Source organism: Chiloscyllium punctatum, chromosome 8 (assembly GCF_047496795.1).
Source record: "Chiloscyllium punctatum isolate Juve2018m chromosome 8, sChiPun1.3, whole genome shotgun sequence".
In the NCBI taxonomy this organism is placed as follows: Eukaryota; Metazoa; Chordata; class Chondrichthyes; order Orectolobiformes; family Hemiscylliidae; genus Chiloscyllium; species Chiloscyllium punctatum.
The window spans coordinates 130,238,262-130,259,662 of NC_092746.1; the positions used below are offsets into that span (position 1 = coordinate 130,238,262).

Genomic DNA, 21,401 nt, shown 5'->3' on the forward strand with positions numbered 1-21,401 from the left:
AGCAGAAACAGGAATAGCATTTGTCTGGTCAATCCTTCAGTAAGTGTAAGTGTAAATTAAAAGGAAGATTTTCTATTCTGTGAAGGTCCGACTGGGGAGTCGAGGTTCATGGTTATCCCATTCCTGAAATCCGAGATGGTTCCTGTACCTTGGGTGAGTATGTCCAGGAAGTGCCTCTGACTGGAGCAGTGTGAGCCTGACCTTTGGATACAGGAGCAGCTGGGTGGAGCATGGGGCATTCACCAGGTGGAAGAATTGTGGGTAATGCATTTCAGGATGTGGTCACCCCTCCTCCTCAACCCTTCCCCCTACACCCCACCCCCCCTCCCCCACCCACCCCCACCCCCCCCCCCCCCCCCAACTTCCCCCAGCTTAAGGAAGTGTCAGGACAGGGTGAAGGGGCGACCAGACAGAAGAAGGGGACCAGGCAGGTCAAGAGGGAGTTCCCCAAATGTAGGTCAATTGCAAACCAAAATGATGGTTCATTTGTGGAGCCCGGCCAGAGCCAATGCCATGGCATTGTGGGTGTTCCAGATACTCAGGGTGAGGGTGAGGGAGGAAGAAGTGTGGAAGGGCGGTAGTGATCGGGGAGTCACTTGTGAGGGCATTTCAAAGCCGTGATGTATCGATGTGTTGCCTCCTGGGTGCCAGACCCTGATTTGTCATGGAATAACTGAAAGGCACTGGGAGGGGGAACAGTGATCAGCTGGAATTTATGGTCCATATTGGGACCAGTGATCAGAGGGAGAAAGAGAAATGAGGTCCTGCAAGTAGACAGAGGGAGTTAGGTTGGAAATTGAAAGGCAGACCTTTAAAGATAGCAACCTCTGGGTGTTTCTTCGTGTCATGGAGTAGATAGTATGAGAATGGAAGGGTAGAGTAGATCAATGTGTCACTGGAGAGATGGTGCAGGAAACCAAGCTTTCAATTCTAGAGACGGTGGGCCCTGTCTAAGTTGGATGGGTTCGATCTGAACAGACACAGGAGCATGCTCCTTGTAGGAGTATGATGTCAGAGCTGTAACTGAGACTTGTCTGAAAGATAGACATGACTAGCAGCATCACATTATTGGGCATTCAGGTGAGATAGAGAGAGGGATGGAAGAGAAAAGAGGTTTCACAATATTGATCAAAGAATCAATTATCACAGTGAGGAGGGAACGCCATCTTGGAGAGATCATCAAATGAATATAGCTTTTTACCAATTACACAAAAGGACAAAAGAGACAAACTTGCTGTTGGGTGTATCATAGTCAGGGAGAGATAAGTGGTCAAATACGTAATCAAACTTCAGAGAATTGATTGAAGATTTCATTACTTTCTTGTGGAATAGATGCTGATCAATGATAGAGTAATGTATCCAAAAATCAAAACCTCATCCCCTGAAGCACAGCAGCATCAACTCAGGGGAGGAGGAACTGGAAAACTCAGGAGGATCTTTATGTGGAATGGACACACAGGGTGACACCTGAGTAATTTTCCCAGAAATGACAACTTGCAGGAAAGTTACTGTGGTACCACAGACCCTTGAAGCGTCTCACTACATGGACAACATACCCAGAGGGAAGGTTATTGTCCACATGTTCTGCAACTTTTCTTGCATCAGACCAGCCATCTTTCCCCTTCATTAACTGCTTTATGGAACTCTCATTAATTGGTTTTGGATCAATTGCATAGGAGACAACAGCATTAACCCCATTGCGTCTGAAAAAGTGAAAATAATTGGGGCCAATGACACAGTGATTGTCGAAGCCACTGACAGAGTTATAGACCCGTACAGACCATTTAACCCAGTCATATTTCTTTGATAAACCATTGAGAATGTAACTTACACATTCACAGTTATTTCTTCCACCCTTTTCAATTATCATTTTCTCAACATCTATTTCTGCCTGCTCAGCAAACTCATTGATGCACTTATCTATCATGGATTTCATTTTATTCTCTACTTTGCCCATTTTCTCATTCCACTCTCTCTTTAATGCCTCTACATCGGTCCCAGTGATAGCAGAGTGACCCACCAGGGCAATCAGGCCAATACAGAAGAGCTCTTTGAGGCGGCAGCAGAGCCCCTCCATCAGACGCCGGTTCCTCTGGTCATATTCCATGGCAGTTTCCAGAATGGGTTTGCCAAAGATGGCAGAATACCCCATCACTGCATCATAGAGAGTGTGAAGGTTCTGGTCACCTTTAGTCTCATCGAAGTGTGTGAGGAATTCTTCTTTCTCATTCTCCCGGTATTCCGGATTTGCGTTCAGGATGTCCATGTACTTCCTGAATTGGTTTTTCAGATTCTCCTCAACGGGGAAGTACTGATTATTAACTGTACTTTGTTCGATAGCCTGAAGCACTTGCTGAATCTGACCTGAAATGATATCCAGCTGGTTCCTGACTATCTGGAACTGCTCCTTCATATATCTCAGCTCCTCACTCTCCACATTACCCATAGCAAGTTTAACAATTGCTGCTGCTACCCCAAAGATGGCTCCTACCGCTCCAGCAGCAGAGGCGAATTTTCCTAAACTCTCAACAACTGACATCGCATTTCTCACTGCAACCACTGCAGTTGCAACCTCGGTGCTGGCTTTTGCCAGTTCCAGGGAATCTACTGCTGTTCCTGCCATACTGATGGGCTGAGCACTGTGTTCGGATGGTCGTTTCCTTCAGTTGTCTCTGAAAAAAAAGATAAAAGTTATTTATGACTCCACAATGTATCGGGGAGAGTGAAGACCTTAAGAACTGGGAGCACATGTAGGCCATTCAGCCCCTTGAATCTGCTCCACCTTTGAAATGATCACAGCTGATTTCATTCTCAGCCTCGACTTCACTTCCCTGCCTGCTCTCCATAACCATACAACCCAATAATAAATAAACATTTATCTGTCTCCTCCTTAAATTTACTAATGTCCCAGCATCCACCGTACTCAGTGGGGCGGGGGGGGAGCGGGGGGTGGGGGTGGGGATGGGGGGGAGGGAATTCCACAGAATCATGACCCTTTGAGCAAAGTAATTCCTCCCTCCCTCTGTTTTAAATCTGCTACCCCTTATCCTAAAGCTATCACCTCACATTCTAGATAGCCATGTGAGGAAATATCCTCTCTGTATCGACTTTGTCAATCCCCTTTAGCAGATTATAGACCTCAGTGAGATCGCCTCTCATTCTTCTAAACTCCAGAGAGAATGAGCCTAAACTGCTCAATCTCTGCATGTTTGGAAACCCCTGATGTCTGGAATCAATCTAGCGACCCTTCTCTGAACTGCCTCCAATGTTCCTCAAATAAAGGAGGAACTCTCCACAATGGTTCAGGTGCAGTCTCACTAATACCTTGTACAATTGCAGCAACACTCCCCTACTTACACACTCCATCCCTTTATCAATACATGGCAACATTCCATTGGCCTTCCTTATTACCTGCTGAAGCTGAATCCTAGTTTTCTATGATTGATGCAAAAGGACACCCAAATCCCTCTGCACTGAAGCTCTCTTCAGGAATTCCTGAAGAAGGGCTTATGCTCGAAACATCGATTCTCCTGCTCTTTGGATGCTGCGCTTTTCCAGCAACACATTTTTCAGCTCTGAGCTCCAGCATCTGCAGTCCTCACTTTCTCCTAGCTCTCTGAGGAGACCACTCAGCCCCTTGACCCTGCTGTACCGTTCAATAGGATCATAGCTGATCCAACGTTCCTGCACTTTCCCTGTAACCCTTCAATCCCAAAAAAAAAAATCTATCTCCCTCAGTCTTAAATATACACGGCTGCTGCAGCTTTCTGTGGCAAGGAGTTCCAAAGACCCAGAACTCTCCGAGAGGAAATTCCTTCTCATGTCTTAAATTAGTGCCCATTTTTTTCTAAAACAGTGTCCTCTGGTTCTGGACTCTCGCATGAGGGAAACATCCTCTCAGCTTTGACAGAGGAAAAAGTGCTGGATGTCTTGAATCGCATAAAGGTGGATAAATCCTCAAGGCCTGATCAGGTGTACGCGAGAACTCTGTGGGAAGCTAGAGAAGTGATTGCTGGGCCTCTTACTGAGATATTTGTATCACCGATAGTCACAGGTGAGGTGCCAGAAGACTGGAGGTTGGCGAATGTGGTGCCACTGTTTAAGAAGGGTGGTAAGGACAAGCCAGGAACTATAGACCAGTGAGCCTGACCTCGGTGGTGGGCAAGTTGTTGGAGGGAATCCTGAGGGACAGGATGTACATGTATTTGGAAAGGCAAGGCCTGATTCGGGATAGTCAACATGGCTTTGTGTGTGGGAAATCATGTCTCACAAACTTGATTGAGTTTCTTGAAGAAATAACAAAGAGGACTGATGAGGGCAGAGGGATAGATGTGATCTATATGGACTTCAGTAAGGCATTCAACAAGGTCCCCATGGGTTCGCAAAGTTAGACCTCATGGAATACAGGGAGAACTATCCATGTGGATACAGAATTGGCTCAAAGGTAGATGACAGAAGATTGTGGTGGAGGGTTGTTTTTCAGACTGGAGGCCTGTGACCAGTGGAGTGTCACAAGGATCGGTGCTGGGCCCTCTACTTTTCATCATTTATGTAAATGATTTGGATGTGAGCATAAGAGGTACAGTTAGTAAGTTTACAAATGACACCAAAATTCGAGGTGTAGTGGACAACGAAGAGGGTTACCTCAGATTACAACAGATCTGGACCAGATGGGCCAATGGGCTGAGAAGTGGCAGATGGAGTTTAATTCAGATAAATGTGAGGTGCTGCATTGTAGGAAAGTAAATCTTATCAGGACTTATACTCTTAAAGGTAAAGTCCAAGGGAGTGTTGCCTGGAGGCCATCCTTGTGGAGTATGGATGTGTATAAGGACTGCACATCCATAGTGAAGATAAAGTGCTGGGGACCAGGGAACCGAGAGTTACTGAAGAAATGGAGGATGTGGTTGATGTCACTGATGTAGGTGAGAAGTGCCTGAACTAAAGGACAGAGGATGGAGTCGAAGTGGGATGAGATGAGTTCTGAGGGGTAGAAACATGCAAAGACAATGGGTCAGCCGGGGTAGTTGGACTTGTAGATCTTGGGGTACCGGTAGAACTGGGCAGTGCGGGGGGGGTGAACTATGTGTTTGGAGGCAATGGAGGGAAAATCACCGGAGGTGATGAGTGCTCAGATAGTGTGAGTGATTTTGGTCTGATGGGTCACGGTGGGGTCGCAGTCAAGGGGGAATTAGGACGTGGTGTCGAAGAGTTGCCGTTCAGCCTCTGCAACATAGAGGTCCAGTCTCCAGACTGCCACTGCCTTGCCTTCTTTCAGAGAGAGAGAGAGAGAGAGAGTTCAGAAGCAATTTACCAGTATGTTGCTGGGAAGTGAGGGCTTGCGTTACCAGGAGAGGCTGGATAGGCAGGAGCTGCTTTCACTGGGGCAAAGGTGACTTGAGAGGTGACTTTATACAGGTTTATAAAATAATGAGGGGTCATAGATAAAGTGAATGGCAGATATCTTTTCTGTCGAGTGAGGAATTTCAAGACCAGGCGGCATATTTTTAAGGTGAGAGAAGAAAGGTATAAAAAGGATATTGGGGCAATTTATTTTAGACTCCGTGTAGTTCACATGTGGAATGAACTTCCAGAGGAAGTGGTGGATGCGGGTACAGTTACAACATTTAAAAGATATTTGGATAAATGCATGAGTAAGAAATGTTTGCAGTCAAAGGCCTCTTGCTATTCTTGCTGAGTTAAAGAAGAAAGAACAAAGAAAATTTACAGCCCAGGAGCTGGCCCTTCGGCCCTCCAGGCCTGAGCTGATCCAAGTCCACTGTCTAAACCTGTCGCCCAATCCCTAAGCATCTGTATCCCTCTGCTCCCCACCTACTCAGGCATCTGTCCAGACTCACCTTAAATGAATCTACCGTGCCTGCCTCTCCCACCTCGACTGGCAACACATTCCTGATGCCCACCACTTTCTGTGTGAGGTACTTACCACGTGTATCTCCCTTAAACTGTTCACCTCTACACCCCCCCACACACCCCCACACCCACGCCTCCCCACGCCCCCCACACCCCCCCACACCCCCACACCCATACCCATGCCCCCACACCCCCACACACACACCCACACCCCCACATACATACCCACACGCCCGCTCACACCCACACACCCACACACCCACACACAGTATGTGTCCATCAGTAACAGAGTGAAGCTCCCTGTACTCTGTCCCCTAGTAACCGAGTGAAGATTCCTCTACACTTTCACCCTCAGTAACAGCATAAAGCTCCCTCTACACTGTCCCCACAGTAACAGCATAAAGCTTCCTCTACACTGTCCCCCCCCCAGTAACAGAGTGAAGCTCCCTGTACACTGTCCCCACAGGAACAGAGTGAAGCTTCCTCTACACTGTTCCCCCCACCAGTAACAGCGTGAAGCTCCCTCTACACTGTCCCCCAGTAACAGAGTGAAGCTCCCTCTACACTGTCCCCCGAGTAACAGAGTGAAGCTCTCTCTACACTGTCCCCAGTAACAGAATGAAGCTTCCTCTACACTGTCCCCCCAGTAACAGAGTGAAGCTCCCTCTACACTGTCCCCGAGTAACAGAGTGAAGCTTCCTCTACACTGTCCCCGAGTAACAGAGTGAAGCTCCCTCTACACTGTCCCCACAGTAACAGAGTGAAGCTCCCTCTACACTGTCCCCCCCAGTAACAGCGTGATGCTCCCTCTACACTGTTCCCCAGTATCAGACTGAAGCGCGCTCTATACTGTCCCTGAGTATTACAGAGTAAAGCTGCCTCTACACTCTTCCCCCCTCAAATGCTCCTGACTCAGTGAAACAGGGGGTCAGATACAGAGTAAAGATCTAGCTACACTGTCCCCCATCAAACACTCCCAAGATAGGGACAGCACGGGGTTAGATACAGAGTAAAACTCAGATTACTCTCGACTGCACATTACACTGGGGGCTGTTGGTTGAACATGGTTCTGTACAATGTGGGTCAAGAGGTTCCAGGCATTCCGAGAACACACCCAGTGTCCAATTCCAAACCCCAATCCCCAATCCCAATCCTCTACCCGCAATCTCAATCTGCAATCCCAATCCCAATCCCAGTCCTAATCCTCAAACCTAATCACACTGCTCAAGCCCCAGTGCCCAGACCCCAGTTCCAAATTCCCAGTGCTCCCTACCCAGTGCCCAGTGCTCCCTACCCAGTGCCCAATTCCCAGTGCTCTCTCCCCAGTGCCCAGTTCCCAATGCTCTCTCCCCAGTACCCAGTGCTCCCCACCCAGTGCCCAGTTCCCAGTGCTCCCCACCCAGTGCCCAGTTCCAGGCTGCAGGAAGAGTGATCAGGAACAGTGTCTCACCTTCTGATGGTTTTCACCGTGGCTGTGAGTGGTGGCTTTGCTCAGAGATTTATATCAGAGCAACCGGGGGAGGGGGGTTGGGGGGAGCCAGCCTGAGCTGATCCAAGTCCACTGTCTAAACCTGTTGCCCAATTCCTAAGTATCTCTATCCCTCTGCTCCCCACCTACTCAGGCATCTCTCCAGACACATCTTAAATGAATCTACCGTGCCTGCCTCTACCACCTCTGCTGGCAACACATTCCTGATGCCCACCACTTTCTGTGTGAGGTACTTACCACGTGTATCTCCCTTTAAACTGTTCACCTCTCACCTTGAACGCGTGACCTCTTGTTATTGAATCCCTCACCCTGGGAAACAGCTTATCTCAATCCACCCTGTCTATACCCTTGATGATTTTGTAAACCTCAATCAGGTTCTCCTTCAATCTCCTTTTTTCTAATGAAAACAATCCTAACCTATTCAATCTCTCTTCATCGCTAGCACCTTCCATACCAGGCAACATCCTTGTAAACCTTCTCTGCGCCTTTTCCAAAGTGTCCACATCCTTTCGGTAATGTGGTGACCAGAACTGTACACAGTATTCTAAATGTGGCCAAACCAAAGTCGTGTACAACTTTAACATGACCTGCCAGCTCTTATACTCAATACCCCGTCTGATGAAGACAAGTATACCATATACCTTCTTGACCACTCTATCCACCTGTGCAGCAACCTTCAGGGTACAATGGGCCTGCACTCCCAGATCTCTCTGTTCATCAACTTTTCCCACGGCTCTTCTGTTTACTGTATAATTCGCTCTAGAATTAGACTTCCCAAAATGCATCACCTCACATTTGCCTGGATTGAATTCCATTTGCCACTTCTCCACCCAACTCTCCAGTCTATCTATATCCTCCTGTATTCTCTGACAGTCCCCTATGCTTTCTGTTACTCCACCAAACTTCTTGTCATCTACAAACTTGCTGATCAGACCAACAGTGCCCTCTTCCAGATCATTGATGTATATTACAAACAACAGAGGCCCCAGCACTTGAGCCGTGTGGAACACCACTGGTCACCTTTCTCCATTTCGAGAAACATTAATCCAGATAAGGTTCTGGGAACCTGGATTGAGTCCTGCCATGGAAGATGGAGGAATTTGAATTCAATAAAAAACAAATCAGGGATTAAGTGTCTAATGATCATGAATTATTTGTCAAAAAAGCCCTCCTGGTTCAGTCATGTCCTTTAGGGAAGGAAACTGGCCTACCTGTGACTCCAGACCCACACCAATGTGGTTGACTGCTCACTGTCCTCTGGGCAGTAAGGGATGGCAGGAAATGCTGGTCTAGCCAGAGACACCCACACCCTGAGAATGAAGAAAGAGAAAAACACTTTATTTGTGAACAGGCCCTCACCGGGAGTAGAAACTGAACATGGAGCCACTGTGTTTCAGACAGGCCCAAGGAGGTTGGGACTGCGTGCAACAAGATTCATTCCTGAACATGTGCAGAGGGAAGAGGGGCGTGCCTGACAGAGAGGAGGGGGGTTGTGCAGATGGGAGAGGCATAGAGTGGGGAGGGCTGGGGTACAGAGGGAAGGGGAGGGGGTGAAGAGATCAGAACAGGGCTGGTGAGAGAGACACAGACCACAGAGCAAGGCAGTCTCCCGATAAAATCAATCCTTTCAAAGTGAGGAGTCAAATTTCACATCACTGGGTGATTAAGAGAAACACACACATTCTTACAGTTGTTCTGGAAACGGTGGCTATGTAATTGCAGTAATGATGTGGTCACATGGAGGTGGCTTTCCCCAGTCTGATGGTGACAGGACAGAGGACTGAGAATCAAACCATAATCAAACATCCCAAGGTGCTGACCATTTCAAAACAAAGTACAACACTGAGCCTCATGGGGACAGAACAGGTCGGTCAAAGGCTCAGCAGCTTCAGTCTTCATAACATTTAATGTTTACGCTCCCCAGTCCGGGATATCCGAGAAGCTGTTTGATCATTTCACAACGGTGCAGGGTTGGAGAGGGCTGGTGGAGAGGTAGAGCTGGATGGCATCAGTGTAGAGTGACAAATAGCAGCCTACTTTGGGATGGTGATGTCAAGGAGCAGCCTGGAGGTGAGGGATAAGAGAGGGCCGAATAGGCTGGGGCTGTTTTCCCTGGTGCGCAGAGGCTAAGGAGTAACCTTATAGAGGTTTATCAAATCATGAGGGGCATGGATAGGGTAAGTAGACAAGGTCTTTTCCCCCGGGGGGTGGGGGAGACCAGAACTAGAGGGCGTAGGTTTACGGTGAGAGGGGAGAGATTTAAAATGGACCTCAGGGGCAACTTTTCACACAGAGGGTGGTACGTGAATGGAATGAGCTGCCAGAGGATTTGGTGGAGGCTTGTATAATTGCAACATTTAAGAGGCATTTGGATGGGTATATGATTAGGAAGGGTTTGGAGGGATATGGGCTGGGTGCTGGCAGGTGGGACTAGATTAGTTTAGGATATTTGGACAGCATGGATGGGTTGGACTGAAGGGTCTGTTTCTGTGCTGTACATCTCTAATACTCTATGAGGGACATGGGTAGATCAAGAGGGAACATCAGAGAGAAGAGTCTGGGAGCTTGATATTTTCCAGACCCATTGTCTGTCTCCAGAATCATAGACTCATCGAATCCCTACAGTGTGGAAAGAGACCATTCAGCCCATTGAGTCTGCCCTGAGCTTCTGAAGGGCATCCCAACCAGAGACCTAATCAGTTCCATAGCAATTCTTCAAGACTTGCAAAGAATTTCCAGTATGCTTGAAGTCAATGAAGTTTCAAAATCAAGGAACATGTTTGAGTAAAGAAACAATCAACAATCCTATTTCAGATACAGCAGCTAATGGCAAAGCTATAAGTACATTGATTAAACTGGAAAAGAGAAAGAATACACAGATGAATAAAGCACCAGTGCTGAGGGACAGGTTACAGCATGTGGCCCAAATAAGGGTTCGCTATATAAATGCACAGAGTGTAAGGAATAAAATAAATGAGCTGCAGGCACAAATTCAAATTGGAGATTATGAGATAGTAGCGATTACTGAGACGTGGCTGCAGGATGGTTGGGATTGGGAACTAGGTAAACAAAGTTACAAGGTTTTCAGATTTACTTGCATACTGACTGATAATGAGATGTATTTGAGCACGGGCTGTGATTTAACTTGAACTGAATCGAATTAGGTTTCTTGTCACATGTATTCACATGAGTACAGTGAAACATTTACAAGTCAACACTTACAATGGCATTTTTGGTACAAAGATACCTAGGTACAGATTCTTCAGTACAAATTCTTCAGGAAAAAAGATTCAAGAATAAAGAAATAAAGTGTCTCGCATTATAGACCTTCAAAAGTACTAAATCATACCAATAAATCAGAAAAATAAAGAGATGAAAAGTTCAGATTATTATCATTGAAACAGATGCTGTATATTGTTTTTATTCCTCTATTTCCTAAGTAACCTCACGGTTCTTAAATTATTACATTCTTACACTGGATTAAAATCTGCTTCGGCAGCACTAGATGGTAAAGACGATTGTATTACCCTGGTTGTAGCTGGCTGAGCTAAGGTCAATGTTGATGTTCTCTCTCCCAACGTTCCTTCTTCATGGACTGATGTTGTCTCTGGAGTGTCAGCTCCTCTGGGCCAAGTCTCCCTTTTATATACAGTTCAAAAACTCCCAAATGCTCAGGCTCACTGTCATTTACTTTGTCAGCAAGGTAACTGACATGTCAATTCCTCCAATGTAATTCGGGCAGTTTGATACAGCAATGTCATTTACATATTTTAGTTCCTCCTTGTAGATTAGTTTCTGTTTCAGGAAAAGGTGTAATGTAAAGCAGTATCAGATATTGTAATTTTCTGATTGATTGAGCCAATCTGAGGAGCTGGGCTGATTCATAAACAGTTCATCTGAAACTCTGAGCTATTGTTTCATCTGAAACCTTGCATCCATCAGCATTCATTCATTCTAGTCAATCATGTAAATAGCTTGCATACCTGTCTTGCCTGATACAATCTCAGAGGTCACAAGGCACCAGGTTGTAGTCCAACACATTTATTTGAAATTACAGGCTTCATCAGGTGAAGTGCAGGGAGGCACATCGGCACAGAATGTCCAGGCATAGAGATCACAAGGTCATACAAATGGTGTGAGGAGTGTCGATAGGCTGGGTAATAAGTCTCTGCAGGTGATCAAGAGTGTCAGACGGTGTGAGTAAAGTGCCAACATGCCAAGGATCTCACCAAAGTAAGAAGTAATCCAAAACTGTACAAACTAATGAAGGTGGAGAGATCATAGCAAGTTATCACATGATGGTGTCAAAACAGGGCAATAAGGAAGACTTTACAAATACAGAACAGTCCGGTGGGGTTACAAATAGCACAACATGAACCCATGATCACAGTTGAGGCTGTCTCCATGGGTATGGAGTTTGGCTATCAGTTTCTGCTCGGCGATTCTGTGTAGTTGTGTATCTCGAAGGCTGCCTTGGAGGACGCTTACCCGAAGATTAAAGGCTGAATTTCCTGAACCACTGAAATGTTCCCTGACTGGGAGGGAATATTCCTGTATGGTGCATGGTGTCCATTCATCCGTTGTCATAGTATCTGCTGGTCTCACCAATATACCATGCCTCGGGGCATCCCTGAATGCAGTGTATGAGAAAGACAATATTGGCCGAGTCACATGAGTACCTGCCAGGTACATGGTCAGGGGTGTTCCCAGGTGTGATGGCAGTATCGTATCAATGATCTGAGATGTCTTGCAGAGGTTGCCGTGGTAGGATTGGATGATATTGCAGTCAATGTTCTCTGGAACACTGGCTAGTTTGCTGTGAACGATGGTCCCTCCCAGTTGTGGGTCTCCTCTGGGTGCTCCAGTTTCCTCCCACAGTTCAAAGGTGTGCAGGTTAGGAGGAATGGTCGTGGGAAACACAGGGTTACAGGGATTGGGTGGAATGGTATGGACTTGGATGGGCCTAACAACCTGCTTCCACACCGTGGGGATTCTATGGAAATTGTGCATTCTTGTGGAATGGATCATAGAGTCATAACAGTGTGGAAACAGGGTATTCAGCCCATCAACTAGGTAAAAACAATGATTGTAGAGGCTGGAAACCAGATTCTGGATTAGTGGTGCTGGAAGAGCACAGCAGTTCAGGCAGCATCCAACGTTTCGGGCAAACGCCCTTCATCAGAAATACAGGCAGTGAGCCTGAAGGGTGGAGAGGTAAGTGAGTGGAGGGTGGGGGTGGGGAGAAAGTAACATAGAGTAGCTTCAGGGCAGAGGAAATGACCTGGGAGTTGCAGTGGGAGAGGCTCTCCCTGAGATTCTTGTAGAGAGAGAAGGAAAACTTCTTCAAGGCAGGCATCCTTGCAAGAGGATTCGCAGTATTCAGCACATCAAGTCCACATCATCCCTCCAAAGAGTAACCCACCCAGACACATTCCCCTACCGTATTGTCCTAAACTTTTCCACGAACACTATGGGCAATTTAGCACAACCAATTCACCCAACCTGCACATCTCTAGGTTGTGGGAGGAAACCCACACAGACATGGGGAGAATGTGTAAACTCCACACAGACAGTCGCCCGAGGCTGGGATCGAACCCAACTCCCTGGTGCTGTGAGGTAGCAGTGCTAACCACTGAGCCACCATACCATTGATGAGTGAATGTCAGGTGTCAACATCCAGATCCAAGGCAAAAGTGGCCACACCATCTAAACAGAGTTAAAGATGTTGGAATATAATTTGAAGATGAAGTCATTATCTAAAGCAATATTTGTCTCTCAACTGGCCATACCAAAAACAGAATCTTATAATATTAAAGTCCATTTAACCCAATCACTTTCCCCCCATGATTCCATGCCCTTTCCTTTCCCCATAAAATTTCAAGTTGTTTTTTTTCCAAATATTCATCACACTTCTTAAAAATAAAACTGGTGTGCATTCTTCTGCAACGGTTTCTGAATCTTTAACAACGCTCCACCTAAACCTAATTCCGCTAACCTCACATTTACCGTGTATATTGAAGTAATAATCTTGTCTAAGAATTGACCCTCCCCCAGTTCTTTCTTCCAAAATCCTTCGTTTTTCATACAAATTGTGATAGTTTGGAAGAAGGGTTGGTGATAACAGTCTTTCCTTTGTGGAAATACCTTGTCAAATCATTTCAATGTCAGGAATACCAATAGGTGGGCAGTGAAGAAGATTATCTAAGATTACAAAGAGAACGTGATCGATTTGGTCAATGGGGTGAGGAGTGGAAGAAGGAGTTTAATTTGGACAAATGTGAAATACTGCATTTGGTAAAGCAAACCAAGGCAGGACCGATACAATTAAAAAAAGGATAAATAGGCAAAGTCTTTTCCCTGGGGTCGGGGAGTCCAGAACTAGGGGGTATAGGTTTAGGGTGAGATGGGAAAGATATAAAACAGACCAAGGGGCAACCTGTTCACATATGTATGGAATGAGGTGCCAGAGGAAGTGTGGAGGCTGGTACAATTGAACTTAGAGTAAAGTTATCAGGACCTTAGGGTATTGTGTTTAAAGAATAGAAAAAAAAACATCTTTTCATTATGATGGCTCATCTTTTTGAAAAGGGGGGAGTGTTATGAAGATGTGGGCGCACTGTACCTTTACGAGAGTTAAAAGCTAGCAGAACTACCTGACACAGTACCAAGTGTTCTGAACAATATATAATGTAACCTTTTGGTCCAGCAGCTAGTGTAGCTGGATGCCTAGAGACAAAAACAAATTTGAATTAGGGCAAGGAGTTTAAATTATACCCCCTCCCCAAAAACAAACTCCAATCAAGTTTGAATTGAGTATTTATATATATATATTTATATACAAATCTCATCTGAACTTTATCAGTTAAACCCGCGATAATGCATCTGCCATTGCATTCTTACAACCCGCAACATGTACAATTTTTAAATTAAATGTCTCCATAGGACTCCAACGAAATAGTCAGATATATATTTATCTTTAAAGCCTTCTAAGAATGTAAGCGGATTGTGGTCAGTGTACACAACCGTCTCTGACACGTTGTTCTGACATACACATTAAAATCTTGTAAGGCCAGTACCAAACTCAATAATTCCTTTTCGATTGTGGAGTATTTCTTTTGGTAGATATTGATCTTCTTCAAAAAGTAACCAACTGGCAGTTCAATCCCATCCTCATCTTCCAGTAGCAGTACAGCTCCAACTCCGATGTCACTAGACTCGATGGTAACTTTAAAAGGTTGTGAAAGGTTTGTTGTAGCTAAAACTGGTTTAATGGTTAATATGGCTCTCAAAACAGTCGAATGCTTCTTAGCATTGCTCTGTCCACCAAAACTTTGTGTTCTTCTTTAGCAAATCGGTTAACAGTGCCACTACACTGTTGAAGTTCGGAACAAACTTCTAATAGAATCCACTAAGTCCCGACTAACGAAGCACCTCTTTCTTCGAGGTTGGTCGTGGAAATTCCTCAATGGGCTTTGTCTTTGTGTTCCATGGGGGTCAACCTTCCATGTCCGATGTACCTCTGCTTTCGTAAATTCCATTTTATTTAAGTTTATCACCAGTTTTGCTTCGCGAAGTCATTTAAAGAGCTTTGCCAACTGTACCAGTATGATCTTTCCAGAACTTACTAAAGATCCCTACCTCATCCAAACAGACTGCACAGTTTGCTAACCCACCCACAACTCTTCATGAGACTTTGGAATGTGCTGGGTGTATTCTTCAAAAGGCATCACTTTAAACTGATATAGACCATTTGAGGTTACAAATGAAGACATTTCTTTCGCCGACTCTGATGAAGCTACCTGCCAGTAACCAGGCATTAAGTCCAACCTGATCATGTGACTGGCTTGTCTTACTTTCTTGACACAGTCCTCCAATCGAGGAAATGGGTACGAGTCTGATTTTGTAATGGCATTGACCTTCCAATAATCCTCGCAGAATCGTTGGGTCCCGTCAGGTTTGGGAACTAAGACGATCAGCGAACTCCACTCGCTCTGGCTTGGTTCGATGATGTCCTTGTCGAGCACGGCCTCCACCTCTATCTGGACCTGTCTGGCTTTGAAAGGGTTAAGCCGATAGGAATGTTGTTTTATCAGAACAGTATTCCCTACACCGACTTCATGTACAATAGCATTAGTCCTCCCCATCTGATTCTTACAAATGCCCTTATTCTGCAGTAACAAACCTTTCAATTGCGTTCTATGCTCCTGAGACAGACAGCTTACTAACCTATCCCACTCCTCAAGGACTTCTTCATTTTTAACTCTATTTTGAGGCACATCAAAATCCACATCATCTGGATTTGATTCCACACTCTGCGGGGCAGTAACTAAAACTTGTTTCTCCAGTTCTTTCTCTCTAGTGTATTACATGTTCAACACGTTCACATGACATACTCGATACCTTTTTTTTCTATCTGGCATCTTTAGTAAATAGTTCACCTGACTCAACTTTTTCTCAATTTGATAGGAATCACTGAAGCTGACTTTGAAGGGATGTCCTGTCACTGATAACAGTACGAACATGGTATTCTCCTGGGAAAACATCTGAATCTCAGAGCTTTTATCTGCCACCTGCTTCATTCTATGCTGTGCCCTTTTTAGGTGCTGTTTAGCTAACTCACCTACTCGATTTAGTCTCTCCCCCACCTCTAGTACATAATCTGAGTGTGAGATCTCTGACTTTGGTCCTGTCAATTTTACTTTAATGAATTTCAAAGGCCCTCTCACTACATGACCGAATATTAACTCAAAGGGAGCGAACTGAGTAGATTTGTTTGGAGCATCTCTAATGGCAAACAACATGAATGGGATACCTTTATCCCAATCATTCAGATAACAGTACGCTCTCAACATGATCTTCAGGGTCTGATGCGACTGTTTTAAAGCTCCCTGCGATTCAGGATGACACAGACTGGATTTAAAGTGCTGTATACCTGAGCTATCCATTACCTCCTGAAACAGCCGAGCAGTAACATTTGACCCTCGGTCTGACTGAATCTCTCTGGGTTGCCCATAACATGTGAAGAAAAGCTACTAACTCCTTTTTGCCTTGATCCTCTGGAATGGAATTGCCTCCGGAAATCTGGTAGACACATCCATTATGGTTAACAAATATTGGTTTCCAAGTTTAGTTCTCAAGAGGGGACCTACACAATTAATTCTAACCTGTGTGAAAGGTTCTTCAAATTCAGCCATTGGCAGCAAAGGGGCTGGTTTTATTACCGCCTGTGGCTTGCCTACCATTTGGTATGTATGACACATACGGCAAAAGTTAACCACATCCTTGTGAATTCCAGGCCAATAAAAATGTTTTTGTACCTTAGCTGGAGAGTTGGTTACCCCAAGGTGACCTCCTACAGGTAGTTCATGTGCTACCCATAACACCTGTCTGTATGCTACTGGCAACACAATCTGGTGCACTTCTGAACTAACCACCTTAGAATTCTATCTTTCGGATAATAAGCCTCTGGAATATTCTCTGCCTCCTTTTCAGAGTATGCATCAACATATATATCTTTTATCGTCTTGTCTTGTTGTTGCAAGTCTCTTAGCCTTCCAGGACTAAACACTTTTATCTGATACATATGTGTCATGAACGCAAAGGAACTGGCCGTCTGAAGTGCATCTACTTTAATGCAAGGAGTAAAGTGGGTAAGGCAGATGAACTTAGGGCTTGGATTGGGGCCTGGGAGTATGACATTATTGCAGTCACAGAGACTTGGTTGAAGGAGGGCATGACTGGCAACTAAATGTTCCAGGATATAGAAGCTTCTGACAGGACAGGAAGGTAAGTAAAAGGGGGGGGGGGGAGGAGTTTCATTGCTGGTCAGGGATGATATCACGGCTGTGCTGAAGGAGGACACTATGGAGGGTTTGAGTAGTGAGGCATTATGGGTGGAGCTGAGAAATAAGAAGGGTGCAGTTACATTGTTGGGGTTGTATTACAGGCCTCCCAACAGTGAGCGGGAGGTAAAAGAACAAACAGGAAAACAGATTATGGAAAGATGTACAGGCAACAGGGTGGTGTTGATGGGAGATTTTAATTTTCCCAACATTGACTGGGATACACTTAGTGTCAGAGACCTAGCTGGGGTGAATTTGCAAGAAGTGTCCAGGAGAGTTTTCTAGAGCAGTGTGTCAATAATCTGAGGAGGGAAAGGGCCACATTGGACCTGGTACTGGGGAACGAGCCAGGACAGGTGGTAGACGTTGTGGTGGGGGATCTCTTTGGGAAGAGTGACCACAATTCTGTAAGTTTTAGAATACACGTAGACAGAGATGAGAGTGATCCTAAGGAAAGAGTACTAAAGTGGGCCAAGGCCAGTTATATCAAAATTAGGTAGGAGCTGGAAAATGTGGATTGGACACAGCTATTTGAAGGGGAGTCCACATTTGAGATGTGGGAAGCTTTCAAAGATAGGTTAAAGATAGTGCAGGATAGGCATGTCCCATTGAAGACAAAGGATAGGAAAGGCAAGATTCATGATCCGTGGATGACAGGAGAAATCATACGACTAGCCAAGAGGAAAAGGGAAGTGTACATAATGTCCAGGCAGCTAAGAACAGAATGGGCTCTGGAGGAATATCGGGTGAGTAGGACCAGCCTTAAACGAGGAATCAAGCGTGCTGAAAGGGGTCATGAAATAGCTTTAGTGAGCAGAATGAAGGAGAATCCCAAAGCCTTGTATTCTTATATAAGAAGCAAGAGGGTATCTAGAGAAAGGATTGGTCCACTAAAGGAAAATGAAGGAAGGCTGTGTGTCGAACCTGAGAAAAAGGGTGAGATTCTGAATGGTTCCTTTGGATCAGTGTTCACTAAGAGAGGGACATGATGGATGTTGAGATTAGAGATGTTGATTAGTCTGGATCACGTTGACATAAGTAGGGACGATATGCTGGGTATGCTAAAGGTTATTAAGGTGGACAATTCTTCAGGATCGGATGGGATCTATCCCAAGTTGCTGAGGGAGGCGAGAGAGGAAATAGCTGGGGCCCTGACAGATATCTTTGTAGCATCCTTAAACACAGGTGAGGTGCCGGAGGACTAGAAGGTTGCTCATGTTGTCCCCATGTACAAGAAGGGTAGGGGGATATTCCGGGTAACTACAGATCAGTGAGCCTGACGACAGTGGTGAGAAAGTTGCTGGAGAAGGTACTGAGGGATAAAATCTATTTATATTTGGAAAAGAATGGGATTATCATTGGTAGGCAACATGGTTTTGTGCAGGGAGATCGTGGCTTACCAACTTTAAAGAGTTCTTTGAGGAAGTGTTCAAGTTGGGGATAGATGAAGGAAGGACTGTTGATGTCATATACATGGACTTTAGTAAGGTGTTTGATAAGGTTCCTCATGGTAAACTAATAGAGAAAGTGAAGTCACATGGTGTGCAGGGTGTTCTAGCGAGGTGGGTAAAGAACTGGTTGAGCAACAGGAGACAGAGAGTAGTAGTTGAAGGGAGTTTCTCAAAATGGAGAAAGGTGACCAGTGGTGTCCCACAGGGGTCAGTGTTGGGGCCACTGTTGTTTGTGATAGACATCAATGATCTGGAAGAGGGCATTGTTGGTCTGGTCAACAAGTTTGTAGATGGCACGTAGATTGGTGCAGTAACAGAAAGCATAGGGGACTGTCAGAGAATACAGGAGGATATAGATAGACTGGAGAGTTGGTCGGAAAAGTGGCAGATGGAGTTCAATCCAGGCAAATGTGAGGTTTATGAAGTTTGGGAAGTCTAATTCTAGAGAAAGCTATACAGTAAATAGAAGATCCTTGGGAAGAGTTGATGAACAGAGAGATCCGCGGGTTCAGGTCCATTGTACCCTGAAGGTTGCTGCACAGGTGGATAGAGTGGTCAAGATGGCATACACTATGCTTGTCTTCATCGGACGGGGTATTGAGTATAAGAGCTGGCAGGTCATGTTAAAATTGTACAAGACCTTGAGAATACTGTGTACAGTTCTGGTCGCCACATTACCAAAAGGATGTGGACGCTTTAGAGAGGGTGCGGAGAAAGTTTACGAGGATGTTGCCTGGTATGGAAGGTGCCAGCTATTAACAGAGGTTGGGTAGGTTAGGTTCTTTTTCAGTAGAAAAAAGGAGATTGTAGGGGGGACCTGATTGAGGTTTACAAAATCATGAAGGGTATAGACAGGGTGGATAGAGACAAGCTTTTTCCCAGGGTGAAGGATTCAATAACGAGAGGTCACACTTTCAAGGTGAGAGGTGAAAAGCCCAAGGGAGGTATACGTGGTAAGTACTATATACAGAGAGTGGTGGGCACCTGGAACACGTTGCCAGCAGAGGTAGCAGAAATGGGCATGGTAGATTCATTTAAGATGCATCTGAATAGACGCATGATTCGGTGGGGAGCAGAGAGATACAGATGCTTAAAAATTTGGCGACAGGTTTAGACAGTGGATTTGGATCAGCTCAGGCTTGGAGGGCCGAAGGGCCAGTTCCTGGGCTGTAAATGTTCTTTGTTCTCTTTGTTCTTCTTTGACCCTCTGCCTGTTCAGAGTTTTCCTGCACCATTACATCAAGCAGGGTATTCACTAACTGAACCTCAACTCCTTCACCTTTCTCTCTACTCTTTGCTTCTCCACAACATGGGGTCTCACTCCCACCTTGTCAAACCATTCCCAAGAACAAACTGAATTCTTGGAACTGACACTCTGTCAATCACTCTCACTGTTACTTCCCCAGTCTTGAGTTGGCACCCCAATCTGATCCTACAAAGGGGAAACAAAATTTCTGTCCATCTATCCCTCAAATTACCACACTCTCGGGCACATCAAAGAAAGTGTGCATGTTCGCTCATCTCTCACAATCAACGACTTGTTAGATCCTGTATCTCCCAAAATTATAACTTCTTGTCTTTCTTCCTGTGTTCTTTCTGAGTTAACTTTACCCAGAGGCGAATTCTTTGCAGAGATCAGATACTAACTCCATGCCCAGCCCTTGCCTGGGCTGCAGCTCTTCGACTCTTCTTGGTGTTTCCTTCACTTGCTTCACAAATACTTAGGTTCCTTGACCACATCTTTTCCCACAGTATCTTTCTTTAATGCCCAGTGCTGTGACTTCACATGTCCTGCTTTGCCACAGTGGAAACACCTGGGGCCGTTCACCTCCTTTCCACCCTCTTAGGCTTCTTTTTTAACCTGTGGTCAATTCTTACCAGTGCTCTCTACTGTTGGTTTAGTCGTAGAGGATCACCCCTTCTCCCAACTGCTTATGCTCACAGGATGAAAGTCTGGCCAGAAGCTTGTCTTATGCACCAGTGCATATTCATCTGCTCATTCTGCTGCCCTTCTCACTTCCTGAACTTTCTGTTACTCCGTGTGAATTCTTATCATCTCTGGAAGTGAGTTTTTAAACTCCTCCAGCAGAATAATCTCTCATCGAGCCTCAAATGTCTTATCTATTTTTCAAACACACACCCATCTATCACAATGAATATATTTAATTCTTTCCAACTCATCATAAGTCTGACCTGGTTCCTTATTTGTGTTTCCGAACCGCTGTCTATATGCTTCTGGTAACAACTTGTAAGCACTTAGAATAGTGTATTTAACCTCTTCTTAATCTCTTGATCCTTCATCCAACAGCACTGCAAATACTGCACTAGCTCTGCCTAACAATTTAGTCTGAACTAGCATTACCTATAAGTCCTTGGACCACTCCATCTGCCAAGCCAATTTTTCAAATGAAATAAAGAAGGCTTCAACATCTTCCTCATCAAAATGTGGCAGAGTTTTGACATATTTGTATACATCACTACCTTTTCTTTTAATCTCCATCCTGTTAACTTGACTTTGCTAAGTCACAATTTCTCAAGTTCAAATTCTCTCTCTTTTTCTCTTCTCTCTTTCTTTGCTTAACTAAGAACCTTCTCTCTATCTTTTGTCCTTTCTCTCTTTCTCTTTCTCTCTCCCTTTGTTTGTCTTCTAACTCCATTTTCCTCAATTGTAATTTAAGTTTTCTACCTCTACTGCATTTGTATGTTTCTCTGACACACCTAAGTGCTTGAGTAATTCTCTTTCCATTT

General features: G+C 45.1%; 1 protein-coding gene across 1 annotated transcript; it reads right to left on the reverse strand.

The window, feature by feature from the left end:
- Positions 1–361: 361 nt before the first annotated feature.
- Positions 362–11,053, reverse strand: LOC140480916 (uncharacterized). Its single transcript, XM_072576501.1, has 3 exons — positions 10,888–11,053; positions 8,572–8,670; positions 362–2,672 (listed from the first exon to the last, which is right to left on the reverse strand). Exon 3 carries the CDS (start codon positions 2,621–2,623, stop codon positions 1,439–1,441), a length of 1,185 nt encoding a protein of 394 aa, XP_072432602.1. The 5' UTR covers positions 2,624–2,672; positions 8,572–8,670; positions 10,888–11,053; the 3' UTR covers positions 362–1,438.
- Between the last annotated feature and the right edge of the window lie 10,348 nt (positions 11,054–21,401).